At 36.8% G+C, this 25,397-nt stretch overlaps 1 protein-coding gene across 1 annotated transcript in view; it reads right to left on the reverse strand.

The window, feature by feature from the left end:
- Window positions 1-4,478: 4,478 nt before the first annotated feature.
- The window catches only part of SLC16A9 (solute carrier family 16 member 9), an 81,316-nt gene continuing 60,397 nt past the window's right edge, over window positions 4,479-25,397 (reverse strand). The window contains exons 4-7 of the mRNA XM_053692243.1: window positions 13,440-13,583; window positions 11,313-11,408; window positions 5,928-7,058; window positions 4,479-5,194 (exon numbers count right to left, since the gene is read on the reverse strand). Coding sequence (XP_053548218.1) covers window positions 5,016-5,194; window positions 5,928-7,058; window positions 11,313-11,408; window positions 13,440-13,583 — 1,550 coding nt within the window. The 3' untranslated portion in view covers window positions 4,479-5,015. The remainder of the gene's footprint in view (window positions 5,195-5,927; window positions 7,059-11,312; window positions 11,409-13,439; window positions 13,584-25,397) is intronic.

Genomic DNA, 25,397 nt, shown 5'->3' on the forward strand with positions numbered 1-25,397 from the left:
GCTAGAAATATCACCTTTGTGCACTAGCCCATGCTTTTACATCCAGGGGGCTACTTATCAAGCCGTCTACTTTTCTGGCTTCGCCGGCCCAATACGTCCGCCTAAGCTCGCCTACCTTCGCCGCCGCGGACCTTGAATACGTTCGCCTAAGTTATCAAATAAAGCTGTCAAAAAGCCGCGGGGCGATGAGCAGCGGACTGTGACAGTTATCACTCATCCGATCTCGCTGCCCTTCGGCTTTTTCCCAGCTTTATTGCTAGCCTGTCACTAAGCACTCACACTAAACTACACTGTTCTACCCCCTATACCGGCGCCCCCGGAGGCCCCCGCAACTAAATAAAGTTACTAACCCCTAAACCGCCGCTCCTAGACCCCGCCGCAAGTCTTATAAATGTATTAACCCCTAAACCGCCGCTCCCGGACACCGCTGCCACCTACATTATACCTAGTAACCCCTATCCTGCCCCCCTATACCGTCGCCCTCTATTATAAAATTATTAACCCCTATCCTGCTGATCCCGCACCTCTCCGCAACTAAATAAATAGTTTAACCCCTAAACCGCCGCTCCATGAACCCGCCGCAACCTATAATAAATTTATTAACCCCTATCCTGCCCCCCACTACGCCGCCGCCACTGTAATAAAATGATTAACCCCTAAACCTAAGTCTAACCCTAACCATAACGCCCCCCTAACTTAAATATTAATTAAATAAATCTAAATAAATTAACTCTTATTAACTAAATGAATCCTATTTAAAACTAAATACTTACCTTTAAAATAAACCCTAATATAGCTACAATATAAATAATAATTATATTCTAGCTATCTTAGGATTTATTTTTATTTTACAGGTACCTTTCAATTTATTTTAACCATGTACAATAACTATTAAATAGTTATTAACTATTTAATAGCTTACCTAGCTAAAATAAAGAGAAATGTACCTGTGAAATAAATCCTAACCTAAGTTACAATTACACCTAACACTACACTATACTTTAATAAATTATTCCTATTTAAAAATAAATACTTACCTGTAAAATAAACCCTAATATAGCTACAATGTAATTAATAATTATATTCTAGCTATCTTAGGATTTATATTTATTTTACAGGTAACTTTGTATTTATTTTAGCTAGTTAGAATAGTTATTAAATAGTTATTAACTATTTAATAACTACCTAGCTAAAAGAAATACAAAATTACCTGTAAAATAAATCCTAACTTAAGTTACAATTAAACCTAATACTACACTATCATTAAATTAACTAAATAAACTACCTACAAAGAACTACAATGAAATACAATTACATAAACTAACTAAAGTACAAAAAATAAAAAAAGCTAAGTTACAAAAAAAAAAAAAATTAAGTTACAAACATGTTAAAAATATTACAACAATTTTAAGCTACTTACACCTAATCTAAGCCCCCTAATAAAATAACAAACCCCCCCAAAATAAAAAAAATCCCTACCCTATTCTAAATTACATAAATTTCAAAGCTCTTTTACCTTACCAGCCCTTAAAAGGGCCATTTGTGGGGGCATGCCCCAAAAAGTTCAGCTCTTTTGCCTGTAAAAGAAAAATACAACCCCCCCCCCAACATTAAAACCCACCACCCACATACCCCTAATCTAACCCAAACCCCCCTTACAAAAACCTAACACTAATCCCCTGAAGATCATCCTACCTTGAGTCGTCTTCACTCAGCCGAGCCACCGATGGAACTGAAGAGGACATCCGGAGCGGAAGAAGTTAATCCTCCAAGCGGCGCTGAAGAAATCTTCCATCCGATGAAGTCATCATCCAGGCGGCGCTGAAGAAGTCTTCGATCCGGCCGATGTCATCTTCAAAGAGGCGCTGAAGAGGTCTTCTATCCGGGCGAAGTCATCTTCCAAGCCGGGTCTTCAATCTTCCTTCCGCCGACGCGGAACCACCTTCTTCACCGACGGACTACGACGAATGACGGCTCCTTTAAGGGACGTCATCCAAGATGGCGTCCCCTCAATTCCGATTGGCTGATAGGATTCTATCAGCCAATCGGAATTAAGGTAGGAAAATCTGATTGGCTGATGGAATCAGCCAATCAGATTGAGCTCGCATTCTATTGGCTGTTCCGATCAGCCAATAGAATGCGAGCTCAATCTGATTGGCTGATTGGATCAGCCAATCGGATTGAACTTGAATCTGATTGGCTGATTCCATCAGCCAATCAGATTTTCCTACCTTAATTCCGATTGGCTGATAGAATCCTATCAGCCAATCGGAATTGAGGGGACGCCATCTTGGATGACGTCCCTTAAAGGAGCCGTCATTCATCGTAGTCCATCGGTGAAGAAGGTGGTTCCGCGTCGGCGGAAGGAAGATTGAAGACCCGGCTTGGAAGATGACTTCGCCCGGATAGAAGACCTCTTCAGCGCCTCTTTGAAGATGACATCGGCCGGATCGAAGACTTCTTCAGCGCCGCCTGGATGATGACTTCATCGGATGGAAGATTTCTTCAGCGCCGCTTGGAGGATTAACTTCTTCCGCTCCGGATGTCCTCTTCAGTTCCATCGGTGGCTCGGCTGAGTGAAGACGACTCAAGGTAGGATGATCTTCAAGGGATTAGTGTTAGGTTTTTGTAAGGGGGGTTTGGGTTAGATTAGGGGTATGTGGGTGGTGGGTTTTAATGTTGGGGGGGGGGTTGTATTTTTCTTTTACAGGCAAAAGAGCTGAACTTTTTGGGGCATGCCCCCACAAATGGCCCTTTTAAGGGCTGGTAAGGTAAAAGAGCTTTGAAATTTATGTAATTTAGAATAGGGTAGGGATTTTTTTTATTTTGGGGGGGTTTGTTATTTTATTAGGGGGCTTAGATTAGGTGTAAGTAGCTTAAAATTGTTGTAATATTTTTAACATGTTTGTAACTTAATTTTTTTTTTTTTGTAACTTAGCTTTTTTTATTTTTTGTACTTTAGTTAGTTTATGTAATTGTATTTCATTGTAGTTCTTTGTAGGTAGTTTATTTAGTTAATTTAATGATAGTGTAGTATTAGGTTTAATTGTAACTTAAGTTAGGATTTATTTTACAGGTAATTTTGTATTTCTTTTAGCTAGGTAGTTATTAAATAGTTAATAACTATTTAATAACTATTCTAACTAGCTAAAATAAATACAAAGTTACCTGTAAAATAAATATAAATCCTAAGATAGCTAGAATATAATTATTAATTACATTGTAGCTATCTTAGGGTTTATTTTACAGGTAAGTATTTATTTTTAAATAGGAATAATTTATTAAAGTATAGTGTAGTGTTAGGTGTAATTGTAACTTAGGTTAGGATTTATTTCACAGGTACATTTCTCTTTATTTTAGCTAGGTAAGCTATTAAATAGTTAATAACTATTTAATAGCTATTGTACATGGTTAAAATAAATTGAAAGGTACCTGTAAAATAAAAATAAATCCTAAGATAGCTAGAATATAATTATTATTTATATTGTAGCTATATTAGGGTTTATTTTAAAGGTAAGTATTTAGTTTTAAATAGGATTCATTTAGTTAATAAGAGTTAATTTATTTAGATTTATTTAATTAATATTTAAGTTAGGGGGCGTTAGGGTTAGGGTTAGGTTTAGGGGTTAATCATTTTATTACAGTGGCGGCGGCGTAGTGGGGGGCAGGATAGGGGTTAATAAATTTATTATAGGTGGCGACGGTGTAGGGGGGGCAGATTAGGGGTTAATAAATGTATTATAGGTGGCGACGGTGTAGGGGGGGCAGGATAGGGGTTAATACATTTAATATAGGTTGCGGCGGGTTCAGGGAGCGGCGGGTTAGGGGTTAATACATTTATTATAGTTGCGGTGGGCTCCGGGAGCGGCGGTTTAGGGGTTAATATGTATAGAGTAGCTTGCGGTGGGCTCCGGGAGCGGCGGTTTAGGGGGTAATAACTTTATTTAGTTGCGGCGGTGTAGGGGGGGTCAGATTAGTGGTGTTTAGACTCGGGGTACATGTTAGGGTGTTAGGTGTAGACAGCTCCCATAGAAATCAATGGGATGTCTGTCAGCAGCGAACTTGTACTTTCGCTATGGTCAGACTCCCATTGATTCCTATGGGATCCGCCGCCTCCAGGCTGGCGCTTTGAAAACCAGGTACGCTGGGCCGTAAAAGTGCCGAGCGTACCTGCTAGTTTTTTGATAGCTAGCAAAAGTAGTGAGAATGTGCCGCACTTGTGTGCGGAACATCTGGAGTGACGTAAGAATCGATCTGTGTCGGACTGAGTCCGGCGGATCGAAGCTGACGTCACAAAATTCTACTTTTGCCGGTCTCGAGCCTTTGATAACTAAGGCGTATCAGCCTCGCCACAAATACGCTGCGGAATACGCAGCGTATTTGAGGTTGACGGCTTGATAACTACCCCCCCCAGTGACCAGCAGGGGATCGCTTTAAATCCTTTAGGCATATAAGAAGCAAGGACATTTAAAAACACATTTTCAATACAAAAATGGTTTTATTACTGATTTTAAATATAAAATAAGCCTCTAATGAATATTTAATAAGGAAAAAACAAGGGCATTTTGTAATTGTGTTTTTTTTTTTTTTTAAGAAGATGACCTTTAGTTATTGCAGAGAGGTATTTAACAACAAAAGAAAAAAATTCACACTTTGCCATATTGTACTACGTTTAGTTAACATAGGCATGAGAGTCATAAAACACAGGTTTGTCATGACATTAATAAACATGGATTTAATCATAGTTACAAAGCTCTTGAAATTTCAAAATTCTAGGCTAAAATTCAGTTTATTTCCAGTGCAGACAATGTGTTCCTGAGACAATACATTTGTGTCAAAGACTTTCTTGGTATAGCATAATAAATGGTATAATACTATTAAAATATGTATGGTGGAAAAGATGGTAAATACCTGAAACTATGACAATTACTAAAAGAAGAGTTATTAATTCATACTCAATACAAATGTTCTTCGTGTATACAAGGCATATAAAACGAAATTAAATATCACGCAAATTAAATGCTTAAGGATCCTTTACAGGAGTAGGTTTTTTGAAGTGATCCTGACTTTTTAGTAAGGTGCGTATCCCAATGTGGTAATGCCACTACTAAAAGAAAAATACCACCGAATAAAACGCACAGCCCACTGAAGTAGAACGCAATGTCATACGTTTGTACCCAGTCGAAAATCCAACCTGAAAAGAATAAAATAATATAGTTTTATTAAAGGGATATAAAAAAAATAATTGAAGCAGTGTAAACCAGTGTTTCTTAAATCCAGTCCTCAAATACCCCTAACAGGTCAGATTTTCATTATATCTTAAAGGGGCATTCTGGTCAAAGTTGAAATGCGCGTAGATAATTACATTGTTCTACTAAAAGTTATCATTGTTATAGTGTTAGAGACTTTCGCTGCATGTGCATGTGAAACATAGCTAGATATTCTCAGTAAACCAGAATTTTAAATACTGCAGTTGCTCAAAGTGCCAGTGGGGCTATATCATGTCAGCAATTAACAAATTGGGTCATGTACCAGATTGTACAAGCACCTTAATCACTGTGTTTAAAATGCTGGTGCACAATGCATACTTAAATACACCTTTGAAGCAGCTAAAGCTTTTATTAGAAGCATTTTTGCTAATATACATATATTACAAAAATGCTTCTATTGAAAACTGAAATGCATCCATGTGGATTCCAATGTGGATTTTGGCTGGAATGTCCCTTTAACTAAAACACAGATGAAATAATCAGCTGATCAGTAACCATGGTTACTAAACTATTCTCACCAATCAACTCATTATTTCACCAGTCAGATATCATGAAAACCTAGACTGTTAGGGCTACTAGAGGACTCAAGTTGAGAAGTTGATGTAAACTACTAAATATATATAGTTAATAACATTTGAATGATTTAAAAAATCTTACCAAATAGAGGCGGTCCAAGACAATTTCCAAGTCCAGCAAAAAACATCAGTATCCCATAGGCATGCGTTAGCTTATCGAGTCCCACTGTATTTGTTGTTACATATGGAAAAATTGACCAGTTACCAGATAAAAAACCTAGTAAAGCAGCAAGAATTGCAAGAGCAGGGTAAGACTTTGCAAAGGGCACTGCAATCAGGACCACCCCAGTTCCTAGTAAAGTAAGTACATATAAATATAGTGTATTTATCCATTTAAAGTCAGCAAGGAATCCTAAAACAAGCTTTCCAATGGCCATCATAAAACCAGTAATTGAAACTAAAGGCACTATCATTGATTCTGGATCAATATTTGAACTTTTTGCTACATCTTCTAATAAAAGTGAAGGAGCAAATCCCCCAATGCCTAAAAGTAAAATTGCAACAAAAAGTGCTGAAAATATTTTGTTTTTAAACAGGTCCGTGGTACGGCCCCAATACTCCACATAGCGGAGACAATTATTTTTAGCAAACTGCGTACAGATATGTGCATCTGTACTATTATTTGTTAAATTATCTTTTTCCGTAGAAGGAAGAATTATAAATCCATTCTTATTAAGAATATTTTCCTTTTTAAAGTCACCGTTGGATACCAAACTATTTTCTTGTAGAACTGTAAATCTATTCTTATTGAGCATATTTTCCTGTTTGCAGTCACCGTTGGATACCAAGCTTTTTTGTTGTAGAATTGTAAATCCATTCTTATTAAGAATATTTTCCTGCTTGCAGTCGCCTTTGGATACCAAACTCTTTTCTTGTAGAATTGTAAATCCATGTTTATTGAGAAAAGATTCCTGCTTGCAGTCAGTGTTGGATAGAACAATTAATTCTTTATTTGTTTTTTTTTCAAGTACACCTAAATTTTCTTCCATGTTAAGTTCTTTTTCATGGTAAATGAGGTAGGTATCTGGAACATTTTCCAGACAAGGTTTCCCCGGTGCAGCACTAGATGATTTTTGTAAAGGCCTCATTAAAATGCCACAAGCAAATATGTTCAAGGATAATGCACCAATAATAAGTAAACAGCCATCTAATCCGTAAAGACATATAAGCTCTTTCTGTAGTCCTGCATAAATAAAAGTCCCAACACTCGAACCTGGAACAAGCAGATACATTATTTACATATATCAAGTGTAATTATGAACCTTTAAGGGGCATGAAACCCAAATATTTTCTTTCATGATTCAGATAGAGAATACATTTTTAAAAAAGTTTCCAATTTACTTCTATTATCAAATTTGCTTTGTTCTTATGTTATTATTTGTTGAAGAGCTAAGTGTGCATATTGCTGGAGCTATACATGACAGGAAATAGTGCTGCCATCTAGTGTTCTTGCTAATTTATAACATTTGTTGCAAAACTGCTGCCATATAGTGCTGTAGACACTTGCACACTCCTGAACTTACCTTCAAGCTTTTCAACAAAAGATAACAAAAAAACAAAAGAGAATGTGATAATAGAAGTTAATTGGAAAATTATTTTAAAATTGTATGTTCTATTTAAATCATGAAAGAAAAAAATGTAGGTTTTATGTCCCTTTCAGATTAATAAAAAAAAACTGAATTTATGTTTACCTGATAAATTTCTTTCTCCTACGGTGTGTCCGGTCCACGGCTTCATCCTTACTTATGGGATATTCTCATTCCCTACAGGAAGTGGCAAAGAGAGCACACAGCAGAGCTGTCCATATAGCTCCCCCTCTGGCTCCGCCCCCCAGTCATTAGACCGACGGTTAGGAGAAAAAGGAGAACCATAGGGTGCAGTGGTGACTGTAGTGTACAAAAAAATAAAAATTTTAAACCTGACTAAATGCCAGGGCGGGCCGTGGACCGGACACACCGTAGGAGAAAGAAATTTATCAGGTAAACATAAATTCTGTTTTCTCCTACATTGGTGTGTCCGGTCCACGGCTTCATCCTTACTTGTGGGAACCAATACCAAAGCTTTAGGACACGGATGAAGGGAGGGAACAAGTCAGGTAACCTAAACGGAAGGCACCACTGCTTGGAAAACCTTTTGATAGAAGAAATAAAAAACTACAACTAACACCACATACTCTTTACCACCCCCGTGGAGATGCTACTTGTTCAGAGCGGCAAAGAGAATGACTGGGGGGCGGAGCCAGAGGGGGAGCTATATGGACAGCTCTGCTGTGTGTTCTCTTTGCCACTTCCTGTAGGGAATGAGAATATCCCACAAGTAAGGATGAAGCCGTGGACCGGACACACCAATGTAGGAGAAAGCTGTAAGATTTTATCATCAACAAAACTGGATGATAGATAGACAGACAGATGGACAAACAGACAGGAGGATAAACAGACAGACAGATATAGATAGACAAATATATCTAGGGGTGAGTGGAGCAAAGAAAGTTTGGGAGTATAGTTGAATGGTTGTAGCACATTTCTCAATGGATAAACACAGAGTTGGGCATTTTATTTTTAGGATTTCTATTTTTCTATTTTTTTTAAACTGGGACACAAATAAGCTAGGGAAAGGGGTGTTGAGGTCTAGGGTTGCTACCTCAGCCATGTTTTCCTGGACAGTTATGAGTTATACATGCCGCAGGGTGTGCAGGGAGGAACATGAATAGAGCTGCTGGACAGTAAAATACATGTTCCTCCCTGCACACCCTGCAGCATGTATAACTCATAACTATCCAGGAAAACTTGGCCGAGGGGGCATCCCTATTAAGGACAGCAGGAAAAAAAAAGATAAAGGGGCCTAGTTAAGAACGTGCGAGCAGATATGATCCAATATTTCGGATCACGTCCGCTGCACATCGATAAATGACGACAGTGTACGCTCTCAGCATTTATCATTGCACCAGCAGTTCTTGTGAACTGCTGATGCAATACCGCCCCCTGCAGATTCACGGCCAATCGGCCGCTAGCAGGGGGTGTCAATCAACCCGATCGTATTGGATCGGGTTGATTTCCGGCGATGTCTGTCCGCCGCCTCAGAGCAGGCAGACGGGTTATGGAGCAGCGTTCTTTAGACCGCTACTTCATAACTTGTGTTTCTGGCGAGCCTGAAGGTCGCCAGAAACACGGGCCATACGGAGCTTGATAAATAGGTCCATCGGGGCATCAAGCTCCATACGGAGGTTGATAAATAGGCCCCAAAGTATGGTAATCCTTATAACATTTCATTATGAAATTAGGAAAACGGATATTTAAAAAAAGGAGTGGAGGCCAATTCAGCATCCACAGGATTGGAGCAGGTTAATAAAAACAATATAAACAGATGAATGACTTACTATTACCTGAGCTGTGTATATGTCATGTGACACACACTAATTATTCACTAGGGGCGCGAGTTTACCAGCTGATGCATACTAGGGTGATAAATGAGAGCTGTTCTCTGTATTGAAAAAGTAGTGCAAACTTTCCCAGCCCCCAATAGGTTAGGGAAAGAGGTAGAGGTGACAAAAAGTACAGAGCTCATAAACTACTACAATCTATGGAAAAATTGGGGCAGTTGGAAGCTCTACAAACAATTTGGAGACGGGAAACTGATATAAAAGCACTATAGGCGTAATTTACTTTGTCATCCCAGACCCAGGGCATAAGTTGGACAATGCTTTGGTAAATAAACATAATATAAACAGATTAATGTCATTTTATGTCTTAGTCACTAGGTGGTGTCATTTTACTTTGTAATTCACATTAGGATACAGTATAAGAGTTGGTTTTCTGTAATAGGATATCATGTAAAGTTTCCCAGACAGAACCCGATAACATTAAATGGTTTAAAGGAACATAAAACTAAAGAAAAATTACAAATATGCTGGTTTTAAAGTAAGGGAGATGTGGGACTAATTCACAAGTGCCTTTGGAAGAGAGATGGTAGCATCCTTAAAGCGATACTAAATCCAAAATCTTCCTTTCATGATTTAAATTCATTCCTTTGCTATCTTTATTTAAAAAGCAGGAATGTAAACGCTAAGGAGCAGGCCCATTTTTGGCTCACAAGCTGGGTTACGCTTGCTTATTGGTTGGCTGAATGTAGTCACTAATAAGCAAACACTATCCAGGGTGCTGAACCTAAAATGGGTCGGTTTCTAAGCTTTACATTCCTACCTTTTAAATAAAGATAGCAAGAGAATGAAGAAAATGTAATAATAGGAGTAAATTAGAAAGTTGCTTAAAATGACATGCTCTATCTGAATCATGAAAGAAAAGATTTGGGTTTAGTGTCCCTTAAATGTGTTTCAATAGATATGATTTCTTACATGTTAGTAATGACTAGATTTTTTTTTTTTTTTTTAAATACTTATTTTTAAACCAAACACTATTTAAATGGTTCAAATAGGTTGAAAGATCACACTAATGTGTTGGAGCAAGTCATTACTGCATTGTTGCTGGCATATAACTGTGTGTTAAACACATAGTTAAAGAAAGCGCCATAGCAGCAATGCACTCATAGAGAACAAAGAACATTTAAAAAGTCTCTTTAAACCGCATCCTCCATCAGAATCATAAAAGTTTAATTTTGACTTTTATGTCTCTTTAATCTTTTAACAAGTCTACTATATAATATTAGGGTATACTGTAAGTATACAAGTCTATATTGTACAATAACAAATAAATTGTATTAAAGGCATAGAAAGGTAAAAAATGAAATATGCATGGATGCATTTCAATTTTAAATAAAAGTATTTTTGCAATATACTTTTAGTAAAAGTTATTACGTTTTTTCAGTGGCATACGCACATATGCTGTAAGGGCCCATGCACAAATATTCACACCATCTCAGAGAGTCAGCAATGGCTTATATGACACAAATTAAAGGGACATGAAACCCATTTTTTTTCTTTCGTGATTTAGAAAGAGCATGTCATTTTAAACAACTTTCTAATTCACTTCTATTATCTAATTTGCTTCATTCTCTTGATATCACTTGCTGAAAAGCATATCTAGATATGCTCAGTAGCTGCTGATTGGTTGCTGTACATAAAGTCTTTGTTTGATTGGCACACACATGTGCATTGCTATTTCTTCAACAAAGGATATCTAAAGAATTGAGCACATTAGATAATAGAAGTAAATAGGAAAGTTGTTTAAAATTGCATGCCCTATCTGAATCATGAAAGTTTAATTTTGACTAGACTGTCCCTTTAAGTCTTCATATGCACAATACACACCACTGCCAGCTCCCTAAGCTTGAATACTGGTGCACGGGACACTCAAAGCATATGTCAGTATCCAGCTGGAAAACAGTAATAACTTTTACTTGAAGCATTTTTGCTAATGGAATTATACCCATACTGCATATTTTAATTTTGACCTTTCTTTGCCTTTTTAAATAAAGTTGTTAAAAAAAATAGTCACAATTACAGATATTTTACCTGTTGAAATGATACCCAAGGCAAGTCCTCTTCGTTTTTCAAAATACTGGCATGTAACAGTTATAGTTGCTGTATATAATAACCCACAGCCTATCCCTAAAATTAAAATATATTATTATTATTAGCAAAAGGAACGTATAGTATTATGATAATATATATATTTGTTTTATTTTTGTATTAAGTTAGAGAGAAACAATATTATATATATATATATATATATATATATATATATATATATATATATATATATATACCATCTTCTCCCATGACAAGCCCACGGTTCCACCCTACCTCCAAAACACCAGACCCCTTCCCTACAATGTCCAGGAGAATCCTCTGTAAAATGTTGGGAGGTATGTAGGTAAGGGCTCCCCAAGACACCAGGAAGACACGGGTGATTTAAAATTAGGCCGTAGTGCCCTGGTTTAGAGTTCCTTAGACATCCATAGGTGCCCCCTAGGTCCCCCCTTGCATGTGGCTGGAACCACCCTTACATAAATGCATACACACGCCTATAGATGCAAATATGGCGGCGCTGTGTCTCTGGGAATGGAACTGGATATCCCTCCTTGCCTCTCTGACCAAGTTAAACTTGTTTAACCTCCAAAAGAAAGTAGCCCAAAATAGTGCAGTAACGTCACACAAAAGGGTACGCCAAATGGAAGATACTCACAAGATTTCAAGTGAAGGTCAGCTTTATTGTCTGAATCACCAGCAAGTCATTGATGGGATACAGCTTCATAAAAATTTATTAAAACATCATTTTAAAAAGCTTTACCCTTTTCAGCTAATAAACTTGCCTTTTTCAAGAGCAAATCAATAGTGTGCAAAATTAGCTGAAACCGGTAGAGCTTTTTAAAATTCTGTTTTAATAAACTTTTATGAAGCTGTATCCCATCGATATCTTGCTGGTGATACCGACAATAAAAGCTGACCTTCACTTGAAATCTTGTATCTTCCATTTGGCGTACCCCTTTGTGTGACGTTACTGCACTATTTTGGGCTACTTTCTTTTGGAGGTTAAAGAAGTTTAACTTGGTCAGAGAAGCAAGGAGGGATATCCAGTTCCATTCCCAGAGACACAGCGCCGCCATATTTGCAGCTATTATCCTGTATACGGTTGAGGAGGACCTGGGCTGGCAGCGATCTCTATAAAGGGAAGTGCTTTATACAGTTTATACTATTTCTATATATTGGCTATACACACGCATTTTGTATATCACTGTATATACATATTTGTTTATATACCGAAATTCACTATTCATCTATATATATTGCTATCTGTCTATCTATATATAAAATCTCATAGGGATGGCCAAAAGTTTCTGGTTCCTAAATTTAGAAGCTGACTCCTAGATTTTAAACAAATATGTTTCAGGCTTGATGTAGGTAATATAAAGTTATGTTCTACTACAAAATCAGAGTGTTATTTATCTATGGTTAATTTACTTCTAAAATTGTAACGTTTATAATGATTTGTTGTGAAGATGACGTTGCAATTTTTACTTACACTCTAAATGCCATTATAGGCAGCAGAATTTGGGGGGGGGGGGCAGATTTTTAGGAGTAGTTCTATGGTTTGATGAGTTTCTAGTCCAAATACTTAATTTAATAATTTTATGACTAATCAATGATCCTAATGTTTTATAATGGTTATAACCCTCAATATATCATTGGATTCTGGTTGGGGAAACCAGGTAAAAAATAGCTTTGGGAGGGGGGGGGGGGACCAGATTTCCCTTTAACTACGGTAGCACAAAAGCTAGAAACACCACCTTTTCTCACGAAAAAAAATTACAATTTCTAATTGATTTGATCATTTCATTTATTCATTACTGATCCTAGATGAAAGCATTTAACTCCTGCAAAGAGCCTTTCGGAAAGCCAGTCACATGACCCTGTCAATCACTGTCTGTGTTCTGCTCAGAGGTGCAATGCCTGCAGCTGCTGAGAAGGACTTTATCCATGTGTTTAACTCCATTTTATAGGTTTATATGCATGGATATCTAGGGTCAGTTATTAAAAAATGTAATATTCTAATGAATTACAGCATATCTGTTTAAATATCTTTATGTTTAAGAGTCATATAGATTTTATATTCACATTAAGTTAAAAAAAAATCCTTACCAACCATAATTCCATAGGAAAAGTAAAGAAAGTACAGGCTAGGCGCAAAACTGCTCATCATAAGGCCACCGGCTACTAAAAAACCACTGAAGATTGTAATGGGGCGCACACCAAAGGACGAAACACTGGCGCTGCATAGCGGGCCTGTAATGGAAAAGTAAAGCATTTGTTTATAAATAAAATAAATCTCACATATTAAGGCATTATATATATATATATATATATATATATATATATATATAATCACTGTATATATAACCCTATTATAGTTGTCCTTGTGTGTAGTATGTGCCAAACCAAGCTTACAATGAAACAAGTCTGTTTTTCCTTCATATCATCTAAAAATGCAAGTTCCTGTATTTAGTAATCCAATATTTTGTTATCACAATCAAATACAAATTTTGTTTGTCAAGGGGAGGTGCTTCATAATGACAACTGTTTAATATCATTGCCTACAACAGAGAAAGGATTACAGTCCATAGATGTGGTCAGATTTTGTCCCCACACCGGCAGCTTTCAGAAAATCTTCCATAATCAATCTCTACAAATAAATAGGGGGGGGGGGGAGGGGGGATAACATAAGGCACCTCCTAGTGCAGATTAGTTGTAAACTTTGCAGAACCCAAAAGATATAATGGTGAACATACTCACAAGTGGAATGCAAATTTTATCACTTCTGTGCCCCCCCTCCCCGGTTTATTTTGTTATCAGGTCTGCTGAGGAATGTCACACACCACCCATGGAGCAATAGGAGCACATTGTATGGGTGCTCTTTTAAAAGCCTTATAGAACACTTTTAAGTACAATGTCCCTTTAAACTATTTGAACACTACTGGGCAGCCATAATTATAATATTGTCCCATACCTAGTATGATTTTCATTTTAATTTAAATTAGTAAAGCTGTATCAGTTGTGCACTAATGATCATTGGCTGATAAGCACTTCCTGCTAACACTCTTTGGCTGATAAGGATAATTATTTCCTGCTAATACTCTTTGGCTGATAAGTATTGCCTGCTAATGCTCAATGGCTGATAAGAACTTCCTGCTAATGTTTAGTGGCTGATAAACACTTCCTGCTAATGTTTAGTGGCTGATAAACACTTCCTGCTAATGTTTAGTGGCTAAGTACGTCATGCAAATGTTTAGTGGCTGATAATCACTTCCTGCTAATGTTTAGTGGCTGATAAGGATAAGTACTTCATGCTAATGCTCAATGGCTGATAAGGATAAGTACTTCATGCTAATGTTTAGTGGCTGATAAGGATAAGTACTTTCATGCTAATGCTCAATGGCTGATAAGGATAAGTACTTCATGCTAATGCTCAATTGTTGATAAGGATAAGTACTTCGTGCTAATGCTCAATGGCTGATAAGGATAAGTACTTCATGCTAATGCTCAATGGCTGATAAGGATAAGTACTTCATGCTAATGTTTAGTGGCTGATAATTACTTACTGCTAATGTTTAGTGGCTGATAATCACTTCCTGCTAATGTTTAGTGACTGATAAGGATAAGTACTTCATGCTAATGCTCAATGGCTGATAAGGATAAGTACTTCATGCTAATGCTCAATGGCTGATAAGGATAAGTACTTCCTGCTAATGTTTAGTGGCTGATAAACACTTCCTGCTAATGTTTAGTGGCTAAGTACTTCATGCAAATGTTTAGTGGCTGATAATCACTTCCTGCTAATGTTTAGTGGCTGATAAGGATAAGTACTTCATGCTAATGCTCAATGGCTGATAAGGATAAGTACTTCATGCTAATGTTTAGTGGCTGATAAGGATAAGTACTTCATGCTAATGCTCAATGGCTGATAAGGATAAGTACTTCATGCTAATGCTCAATGGCTGATAAGGATAAGTACTTCATGCTAATGTTTAGTGGCTGATAATTACTTACTGCTAATGTTTAGTGGCTGATAATCACTTCCTGCTAATGTTTAGTGACTGATAAGGATAAGTACTTCATGCTAATGCTCAATGGCTGATAAGGATAAGTACTTCATGCTAATGCTCAATGGCTGATAAGGATAAGTACTTCCTGCTAATGTTTAGTGGCTGATAAGGATAAGTACTTCATGCTAATGCTCAATGGCTGATAAGGATAAGTACTTCATGCTAATGTTTAGTGGCTGATAATTACTTCCTGCTAATGTTTAGTGGCTGATAATCACTTCCTGCTAATGTTTAGTGACTGATAAGGATAAGTACTTCCTGCTAATGTTCAGTGACTGATAAGGATAAGTACTTCCTGCTAATGTTCAGTGACTGATAAGGATAAGTACTTCATGCTAATGCTCAATGGCTGATAAGGATAAGTACTTCATGCTAATGCTCAATGGCTGATAAGGATAAGTACTTCCTATTAATGCTCAATGGCTGATAAGGATAAGTACTTCCTGCTAATGTTTAGTGGCTGATAAGGATAAGTAATTCCTGCTAATGATTAGTGGCTGATAAGGATAAGTACTTCATGCTAATGTTCAGTGACTGATAAGGATAAGTACTTCCTACTAATGATTAGTGGCTGATAAGGATAAGTACTTCCTGCTAATGATTAGTGGCTGATAAGGATAAGTACTTCATGCTAATGTTCAGTGACTGATAAGGATAAGTACTTCATGCTAATGTTTAGTGGCTGATAAGGATAAGTACTTCCTGCTAATGTTCAGTGACTGATAAGGATAAGTACTTCATGCTAATGCTCAATGGCTGATAAGGATAAGTACTTCCTACTAATGATTAGTGGCTGATAAGGATAAGTACTTCATGCTAATGTTCAGTGACTGATAAGGATAAGTACTTCCTGCTAATGTTCAGTGACTGATAAGGATAAGTACTTCATGCTAATGCTCAATGGCTGATAAGGATAAGTACTTCATGCTAATGCTCAATGGCTGATAAGGATAAATACTTCCTGATAATGCTCATTTGCTGATAAGGATAAGTACTTCCTGCTAATGATTAGTGGCTGATAAGGATAAGTACTTCCAGCTAATGGTTAGTGGCTGATAAGGATAAGTACTTCCTGCTAATGCTCATTGGTTGATTGGTCTGGAAGGGATAGCATTTTTATTGGAATTTTCTTGGCATACTTTGTTGAAGGAACATATACTTGCGCAAGGCCATGGCTCAGGAGCAGCAATCTATTGGTTGCACATACATGCCTCTTGTGCTTGGCTCACCAGATGTGTTCAGCTAGCTCCCAGTAATGCATTGTTGCTCCCTGAGCCTACCTACTACTGGGAGCTAGATGAACACATTAGGTGAGCCAATGACAGGTGGCTGCACATATATGCCTTCTATCAGCATCTCCTGAGCCTACCTATGTATGTTTTTCAACACAGGATACCAAGAAATCAAAACAATTTAGATGTTAAAAGTAAATTGAAAAGCTGTTTCAAATGACATGCTCTATCTGAACCAGAAAATAAAAAAATATTGTATTATTAATATTATCCCTTTAAAAGAAAAGTCTTGCAATTGCAAAGTGTTTTACGTCCTTTTTATGAGTAAACGTGCATGTGAAAAACGTAAATGTAGCACTGGTGTATAAGTCTATTGGTGAGCTGTGTCCTTGTGACATTGTTACTGTCCTGCTGACAAATTAGCTCATCTCTACTTGAAAACTTTGATTTTAAATTTGATAAAGAGTTGGAATCTTATCTGAAGCAGTTCCTAAAATAGACGAGAGTTCATGGTTTTGATGTTAGACAGGGTATGTCAAGGTTCTATTTCAATCGTTTTGATTAAATGTATCCAACAAACAGGACACTTAAAGGGATATGAAACCCAAATTTTTTCTTTCATGATTAGCCACCAATCAGCAAGCGCTATCCAGGTCCTGAACCAAAAATGGACCGGCTCCTAAGCTTACATTCCTGATTTTCAAATAAAGATACCAAGAGAACAAAGAAAATTTGATAAAAGGAGTAAATTAGAAAGTTGCTATATACATATTGTAGATATCAATATTATTACTGCTCACGTGTATACTGTGATAATTCAACCCACCTGAGAGTTTTTTAAGGCTTGGTGAACATTTACCAAAAAGCGATGAGGCGGCCTTTGAGGGCTTAGAAATAAGCATATGTAGCCTACCTAGGTTTAGTCTTCAGCAAAAAATACCAAGAGAACAAAGCAAATGTAATGATAAAAGTAAATTGGAAAATTGTTCAAAATGACATGCCCTATCTGAATCATGAAAGTATAATTTTGATTGGACTGTCCCCTTTAATGCCTACCCTGGATAAATGGATATATTTTCTATGCATCTGTTTTTCCTTGACTGTCGTCCCTGTGCACCAAGAATTGTGGGGCTCTCTTTATCAGCCAATTAACACCTGATCATTAAAGGGACATTAAACATTAAATAAATGGTAGATAGAATGATGCACTCAAAGAAAAGATTAGTCTGAGAATAACAAGTAGATGTATTTTTTAATGTTTAATTAGCTGTGTAAATATTGGCAAAATAAGTGTACATTTTTAGTGTCTACAAACAATGGGAGCTGCCATGTTGTAACTTAGTTTACCTTCTCTGCTGTGGCCAATTAGGGACAGTTATAAATAGGTCACTAGAGTGTGCAGCCAATGACTGTGTAGAATATAACAGTGTTTTGCACTTCCATTTATAACAGGAACTGAAAAGCTCACAATTTCAAAATGGAATTACAGGAAAATGGGACAAAATAAATAATAAAAGTATATTGCAGATTTGAACCCAAATTTTCTCTTTCGTGATTCAGATAGAGTATAAAATTTTAAGCAACTTTCTAATTAACTCCTATTATCAAGTTTTCTTCGTTCTCTTGCTATCTTTATTTAAAAAGCAGAAATGTGATGCATAGGAGCTGGCCCATTTTTGGTTGAGAACCTGGGTTATGCTTGCTTATTGGTGGGTAGATGTAAGCCTCCAATAAGCAAGCGCTATTCGTCGTGCTGAACCTAAAATGGGCTGGCTGCTAAGATTTACATTCCTGCTTTTAAAATAAAGATAGCAAGAGAACGAAGAAAAATTGATAATAGGAGTAAATTAGAAAGTTGCTTAAAATGTCATGCTCTATCTGAATCACGAAAGAAAAAAAAAAATAGGTTCAGTGTCCCTTTAAGTATTATTTGTACACAAGTGTGCATTTCCTGCTAGTTCCTAGATTAATAATGTTTTAACTTGACTTTTTTATGGAAAAAAAATATTTATCATGCCTAATTGCTGCCCTTTCATATGCATGAAAGAGAATTATTAGTTGAAAGTCCACTTAAGTAGGAGATTATTTTTTATGAGTCAATGAGCTGGATATAAATGCAACCATATGTCCAGTTTCTAGAGACTCCATAAACTGGGGTCATTATCATTATCTCCTGTTAGTCTAACACATTTATTTCTGTAAAGTGCATGATAATGTGCTTATCTCCATGAATTTGACTTTTTGGTCAACAATAATAATGCTGATGTTCTTGGAAGTTTTGCAATGAGAAACTAGTCCTGAGTAAATTCATTATGTATTAACTAAACCCATCGTAACACAAAAACCATAATAACTCATGGTCTGTCTAATCATTACCTATAATCCTTGTATCTGTTCAACCATAGAGCCCATATTAAAGGGAATTCTAGCCAAAATTTTGATGGGAATCATGTGTACAATAAAAATGGATCGCTTTATCAATGATAACTTTTACTGAGCATAAAACATACAGCGCATACTGTGACCCTGTGTAGTATGCATATGTTCAGTATTGAGCTGGACAGTAAAATGAATAAAAAACAAACTGAACACTATTATAAAATTAGTTTCATTCTCTTGGTATCCTTTCTTAAAAGGACATGAAAACCATTTTTTTTCTTTCATGATTTAGAAAGAGCATACAATTTTAAACAACTTTCCAATTCAGTTCTATTATCTAATTTGCTTCGTTCTCTTGGTATCCTTTGTTGAAATGCATATATAAATAGGCTCAGTAGCAGCTAATTGGTTGCTGCACATCTATGCCTCGTGTGATTGGCTCACCCATGTGCATTGCTATTTCTTCAACAAAGGATACCTAAAGAATGAAGCAAATTGGATAATAGAAGTAAATTGGAATGTTGTTTAAAATGATATTCTCTATCTGAATCATGAAAGAAAATGTTTGGGTTTTATGTCCCTTTAAAGGAGCAGTACTACTGGAAGCTAGCTGAACTGATCAGGTAAGCCAATAACAGAAGGCATGTAAGTGCAGCCACCAATCAGCAGCTAGCTCCTAGTAGTGCATTGCTGTTCCCGAGCCTACCTAAGAATTCTTTTCAACAAATGATACAAAAAGAAGAAAGCAAAATAGGTGATAGAATTAAATTAGAAAGTTGTTCAAAACTGTATGCTCTGTCTGAAACATGAAAGAAAAATATGGGGTTAAGTACAAAATCAGCAGTATGCATAGGTGTACTTCATAGTTAAAGAAGATCACTAATGAGTCATTGAATATAAAAATAAAATATAAAAGATTTGCATTTGAGACGATTTTGGTAATCTCATTTCGATGTGCATATGACTCACGTTGCCAGCCTGTTTAATGCCCCTTTAACAATCATTTGGGCGAACGGGGTGTATTTTAAAGGGATATGAAACCCAAAATTTGTCCTTCAAGATTCAGATAGAGCAGGCAATTTTAAACAACTTTCTAATTTATTTCTATTATCAATTTTTCTTCATTCTCTTGCTATCTTTAGTTCAACAGCAGGGACATAAGCTCGGTAGCATGCACATATCTTCAGCACTATATGGCAGCACTATTTCCTGCTATGTAGTGCTCCAGATGCCTACCTAGGTATCTCTTCAACACAGAATACCATGGGAACAAAGCAAATTTGATAAATTGAAGAGACACTGAACCCAAATTGTTTTCCTTTGTGATTCAGAGCATGCAATTTTAAGCAACTTTCTAACTGACTCCTATTATCAAATTGTCTTCATTCTCTTGGTATCTTTATTTGAAATGCAAGAATGTAAGTTTAGATGCCGACCCATTTATGGTGAACAAACTGGGTTGTTCTTGCTGATTGGTGGATAAATTCATCCACTAACAAAAAGGTGCTTTCCATGGTACTGAACCAAAAAAAAATCGCTTAGATGCCTGCCTTTTCAAATAAAGAAAGCAAGAGAACGAAGAAAAATTGATAACAGGTGTAAATTAGAAAGTTGCTTAAAATTGCATGCACTATCTGAATCACGAAAAAAAATTGGGTTCAGTGTCCCTTTAAAGGGACACTGAACCCAAAATGTTTCTTTCGGGATTCAGATAGAATTTTAAGCAACTTTCTAATTTACTCCTATTATCAAATTTTCTTCATTCTCTTGGTATCTTTATTTGAAATGTAAGTTTAGATGCCGGCCCATTTTTTGTGAACAACCTGGGTTGTCCTTGCTGATTGGTGGATAAATTCATCCACAAATGAAAAAGTGCTGTCCAGAGTCCTGAATAAAAAAAAAAAAGCTTAGAGGCCTTTTTCAAATAAAGATATCAAGAGAACAAAGAAAAATTGATAATAGGAGTAAATTAGAAAGTTGCTTAAAATTGCATGCTCTTTCTGAATCACACAAAACAAATTGGGTTCAGTGTCCCTTTAAGTAAATTTAAAACTTTTAAAAAATGAATCACAAAAGAAAAGGTTTGGGTTTCATATCCCTTTAAAACAGGATGAGCTCGCAAGAAGGGACATAATTACAGCAATAGAGTAGGATCATTCCTTTTCTCTGTTGTTTTCTTCATTCCGGCTAAACTGCATTATGTGCATCCTTTCCTGAACCCACCAAGTACGTGCTGCAGTACAGTCTTTTAATATTACAATGATATTTCTTTTGGGATTTATATAAATCTTAAGAAGCTAAAGTCAAGAATGTTTTGCTATTTTAATTCCTTGTTATTAAAGCTGTTATGGTATGTGTATAATTCTTACTCAAGCTTTACCTTATAAAAAAAAGCCTTCATCTGTAAATGCATTTAAATACACTTTACACATAGGCAGCTTTGAAGGGGATGAAAGCCCAAATTAAACTTTCTTGATTCAGATAGTGCATGCAATTTAAAGGGATAGTAAAGTCCAAATTAAACTTTCTTGATTCAGATAGAGCATGCAATTTAAAGGGATAGTAAAGTCCAAATTAAACTTTCATGATTCAGATAGGCCATGTACTTTTAAACAACTTTTAAATTGACTTTTATCATCAAATTTGCTTTTTCTTTCATGTAATTAACAAGAGTCCATGAGCTAGTGACGTATGGGATATACATTCCTACCAGGAGGGGCAAAGTTTCCCAAACCTTAAAATGCCTATAAATACACCCCTCACCACACCCACAAATCAGTTTTACAAACTTTGCCTCCAAGGGAGGTGGTGAAGTAAGTTTGTGCTAGATTCTACGTTGATATGCGCTCCGCAGCAAGTTGGAGCCCGGTTTTCCTCTCAGCGTGCAGTGAATGTCAGAGGGATGTGAAGAGAGTATTGCCTATTGAATGCAGTGATCTCCTTCTACGGGGTCTATTTCATAAGGTTCTCTGTTATCGGTCGTAGAGATTCATCTCTTACCTCCCTTTTCAGATCGACGATATACTCTTATATTTACCATTTCCTCTACTGATTCTCGTTTCAGTACTGGTTTGGCTTTCTACAAACATGTAGATGAGTGTCCTGGGGTAAGTAAGTCTTATTTTCTGTGACACTCTAAGCTATGGTTGGGCACTTTATTTATAAAGTTCTAAATATATGTATTCAAACATTTATTTGCCTTGACTCAGAATGTTCAACTTTCCTTATTTCCAGACAGTCAGTTTCATATTTGGGATTATGCTTTAATTATCATATTTTTCTTACCTCAAAAATTTGACTTTTTTCCCTGTGGGCTGTTAGGCTCGCGGGGGCTGAAAATGCTTTATTTTATTGCGTCATTCTTGGCGCGGACTTTTTTGGCGCAAAAATTCATTCCGTTTCCGGCGTCATACGTGTCGCCGGAAGTTGCGTCATTTTTTGACGTTATTTTGCGCCAAAAATGTCGGCGTTCCGGATGTGGCGTCATTTTTGGCGCCAAAAGCATTTAGGCGCCAAATAATGTGGGCGTCTTATTTGGCGCCAAAAAATATGGGCGTCGCTTTTGTCTCCACATTATTTCAGTCTCATTTTTCATTTGCTTCTGGTTGCTAGAAGCTTGATGTTTGGCATTTTTTTCCCATTCCTGAAACTGTCTTATAAGGAATTTGATCTATTTTGCTTTATATGTTGTTTTTTCTCTTACATATTGCAAGATGTCTCACGTTGCATCTGAGCCAGAAGATACTACAGGAAAACCTCTGCCTGCTGGATCTACCAAAGCTAAGTGTATCTGCTGTAAACTTTTGGTAGCTATTCCTCCAGCTGTTGTTTGTATTAAATGTCATGACAAACTTGTTAATGCAGATAATATTTCCTTTAGTGATGTACCATTGCCTGTTGCAGTTCCCTCAACATCTAAGGTGCAGAATGTTCCTGATAACATAAGAGATTTTGTTTCTGAATCCATAAAGAAGGCTTTGTCTGTTATTTCTCCTTCTAGTAAACGTAAAAAGTCTTTTAAATCTTCTCTCTCTACAGATGAATTTTTAAATGAACACCATCATTCTGATTCTTTGGACTCTTCTGGTTCAGAGGATTCTGTGTCAGAGATTGATGCTGATAAATCTTCATATTTATTTAAGATGGAATTTATTCGCTCTTTACTTAAAGAAGTACTAATTGCTTTAGAAATAGAGGATTCTAGTCCTCTTGATACTAATTCTATACGTTTGGATAAGGTTTTTAAAGCTCCTGCGGTTATTCCAGAAGTCTTTCCTGTTCCTAATGCTATTTCTGCAGTAATTGCTAAGGAATGGGATAGATTGGGTAATTCATTTACTCCTTCTAAACGTTTTAAGCAATTATATCCTGTTCCGCCTGACAGATTAGAATTTTGGGACAAAATCCCTAAAGTTGATGGGGCTATTTCTACCCTTGCTAAACGTACTACCATTCCTACATCAGATGGTACCTCGTTTAAGGATCCTTTAGATAGAAAAATTGAATCTTTTCTAAGAAAAGCTTATCTATGTTCAGGTAATCTTCTTAGACCTGCTATATCATTGGCTGATGTTGCTGCAGCTTCAACTTTTTGGTTGGAAACTCTAGCGCAACAAGTAACAAATCGTGATTCTCATGATATTATTATTCTTCTCCAGCATGCTAATAATTTCATCTGTGATGCCATTTTTGATATTATTAGAGTTGATGTTAGATTTATGTCTCTGGCTATCTTAGCCAGAAGAGCTTTATGGCTTAAGACTTGGAATGCTGATATGGCTTCTAAATCAACTCTACTTTCCATTTCTTTCCAGGGAAATAAATTATTTGGTTCTCAGTTGGATTCTATTATTTCAACTGTTACTGGTGGGAAAGGAACTTTTTTACCACAGGATAAAAAGTCTAAAGGTAAAAACAGGGCTAACAATCGTTTTCGTTCCTTTCGTTTCAACAAAGAACAAAAGCCTGATCCTTCGTCCTCAGGAGCAGTTTCAGTTTGGAAACCATCTCCAGTCTGGAATAAATCCAAGCCTGCTAGAAAGGCAAAGCCTGCTTCTAAGTTCACATGAAGGTACGGCCCTCATTCCAGTTCAGCTGGTAGGGGGCAGGTTACGTTTTTTCAAAGAAATTTGGATCAGTTCTGTTCACAATCTTTGGATTCAGAACATTGTTTCAGAAGGGTACAGAATTGGTTTCAAGATGAGACCTCCTGCAAAGAGATTTTTTCTTTCCCATGTCCCAGTAAATCCAGTGAAAGCTCAAGCATTTCTGAATTGTGTTTCAGATCTAGAGTTGGCTGGAGTAATTATGCCAGTTCCAGTTCCGGAACAGGGGATGGGGTTTTATTCAAATCTCTTCATTGTACCAAAGAAGGAGAATTCCTTCAGACCAGTTCTGGATCTAAAATTATTGAATCGTTATGTAAGGATACCAACGTTCAAGATGGTAACTGTAAGGACTATATTGCCTTTTGTTCAGCAAGGGAATTATATGTCCACAATAGATTTACAGGATGCATATCTGCATATTCCGATTCATCCAGATCATTATCAGTTCCTGAGATTCTCTTTTCTAGACAAGCATTACCAATTTGTGGCTCTACCGTTTGGCCTTGCTACAGCTCCAAGAATTTTCACAAAGATTCTCGGTGCCCTTCTGTCTGTAATCAGAGAACAGGGTATTGTGGTATTTCCTTATTTGGACGATATCTTGGTACTTGCTCCGTCTTTACATTTAGCAGAGTCTCATACGAATCGACTTGTGTTGTTTCTTCAAGATCATGGTTGGAGGATCAATTTACCAAAAAGTTCTTTGATTCCTCAAACAAGGGTAACCTTTCTGGGTTTCCAGATAGATTCAGTGTCCATGACTTTGTCTTTAACAGACAAGAGACGTCTAAAATTGATTACAGCCTGTCGAAACCTTCAGTCTCAATCATTCCCTTCGGTAGCCTTATGCATGGAAATTCTAGGTCTTATGACTGCTGCATCGGACGCGATCCCCTTTGCTCGTTTTCACATGCGACCTCTTCAGCTCTGTATGCTGAACCAATGGTGCAGGGATTACACGAAGATATATCAATTAATATCTTTAAAACCGATTGTTCGGCACTCTCTAACGTGGTGGACAGATCACCATCGTTTAATTCAGGGGGCTTCTTTTGTTCTTCCGACCTGGACTGTAATTTCAACAGATGCAAGTCTCACAGGTTGGGGAGCTGTGTGGGGATCTCTGACGGCACAAGGAGTTTGGGAATCTCAGGAGGTGAGATTACCGATCAATATCTTGGAACTCCGTGCAGTTTTCAGAGCTCTTCAGTTTTGGCCTCTTCTGAAGAGAGAATCGTTCATTTGTTTTCAGACAGACAATGTCACAACTGTGGCATA

This window comes from Bombina bombina, chromosome 9, assembly GCF_027579735.1.
Source record: "Bombina bombina isolate aBomBom1 chromosome 9, aBomBom1.pri, whole genome shotgun sequence".
NCBI lineage: Eukaryota > Metazoa > Chordata > Amphibia > Anura > Bombinatoridae > Bombina > Bombina bombina.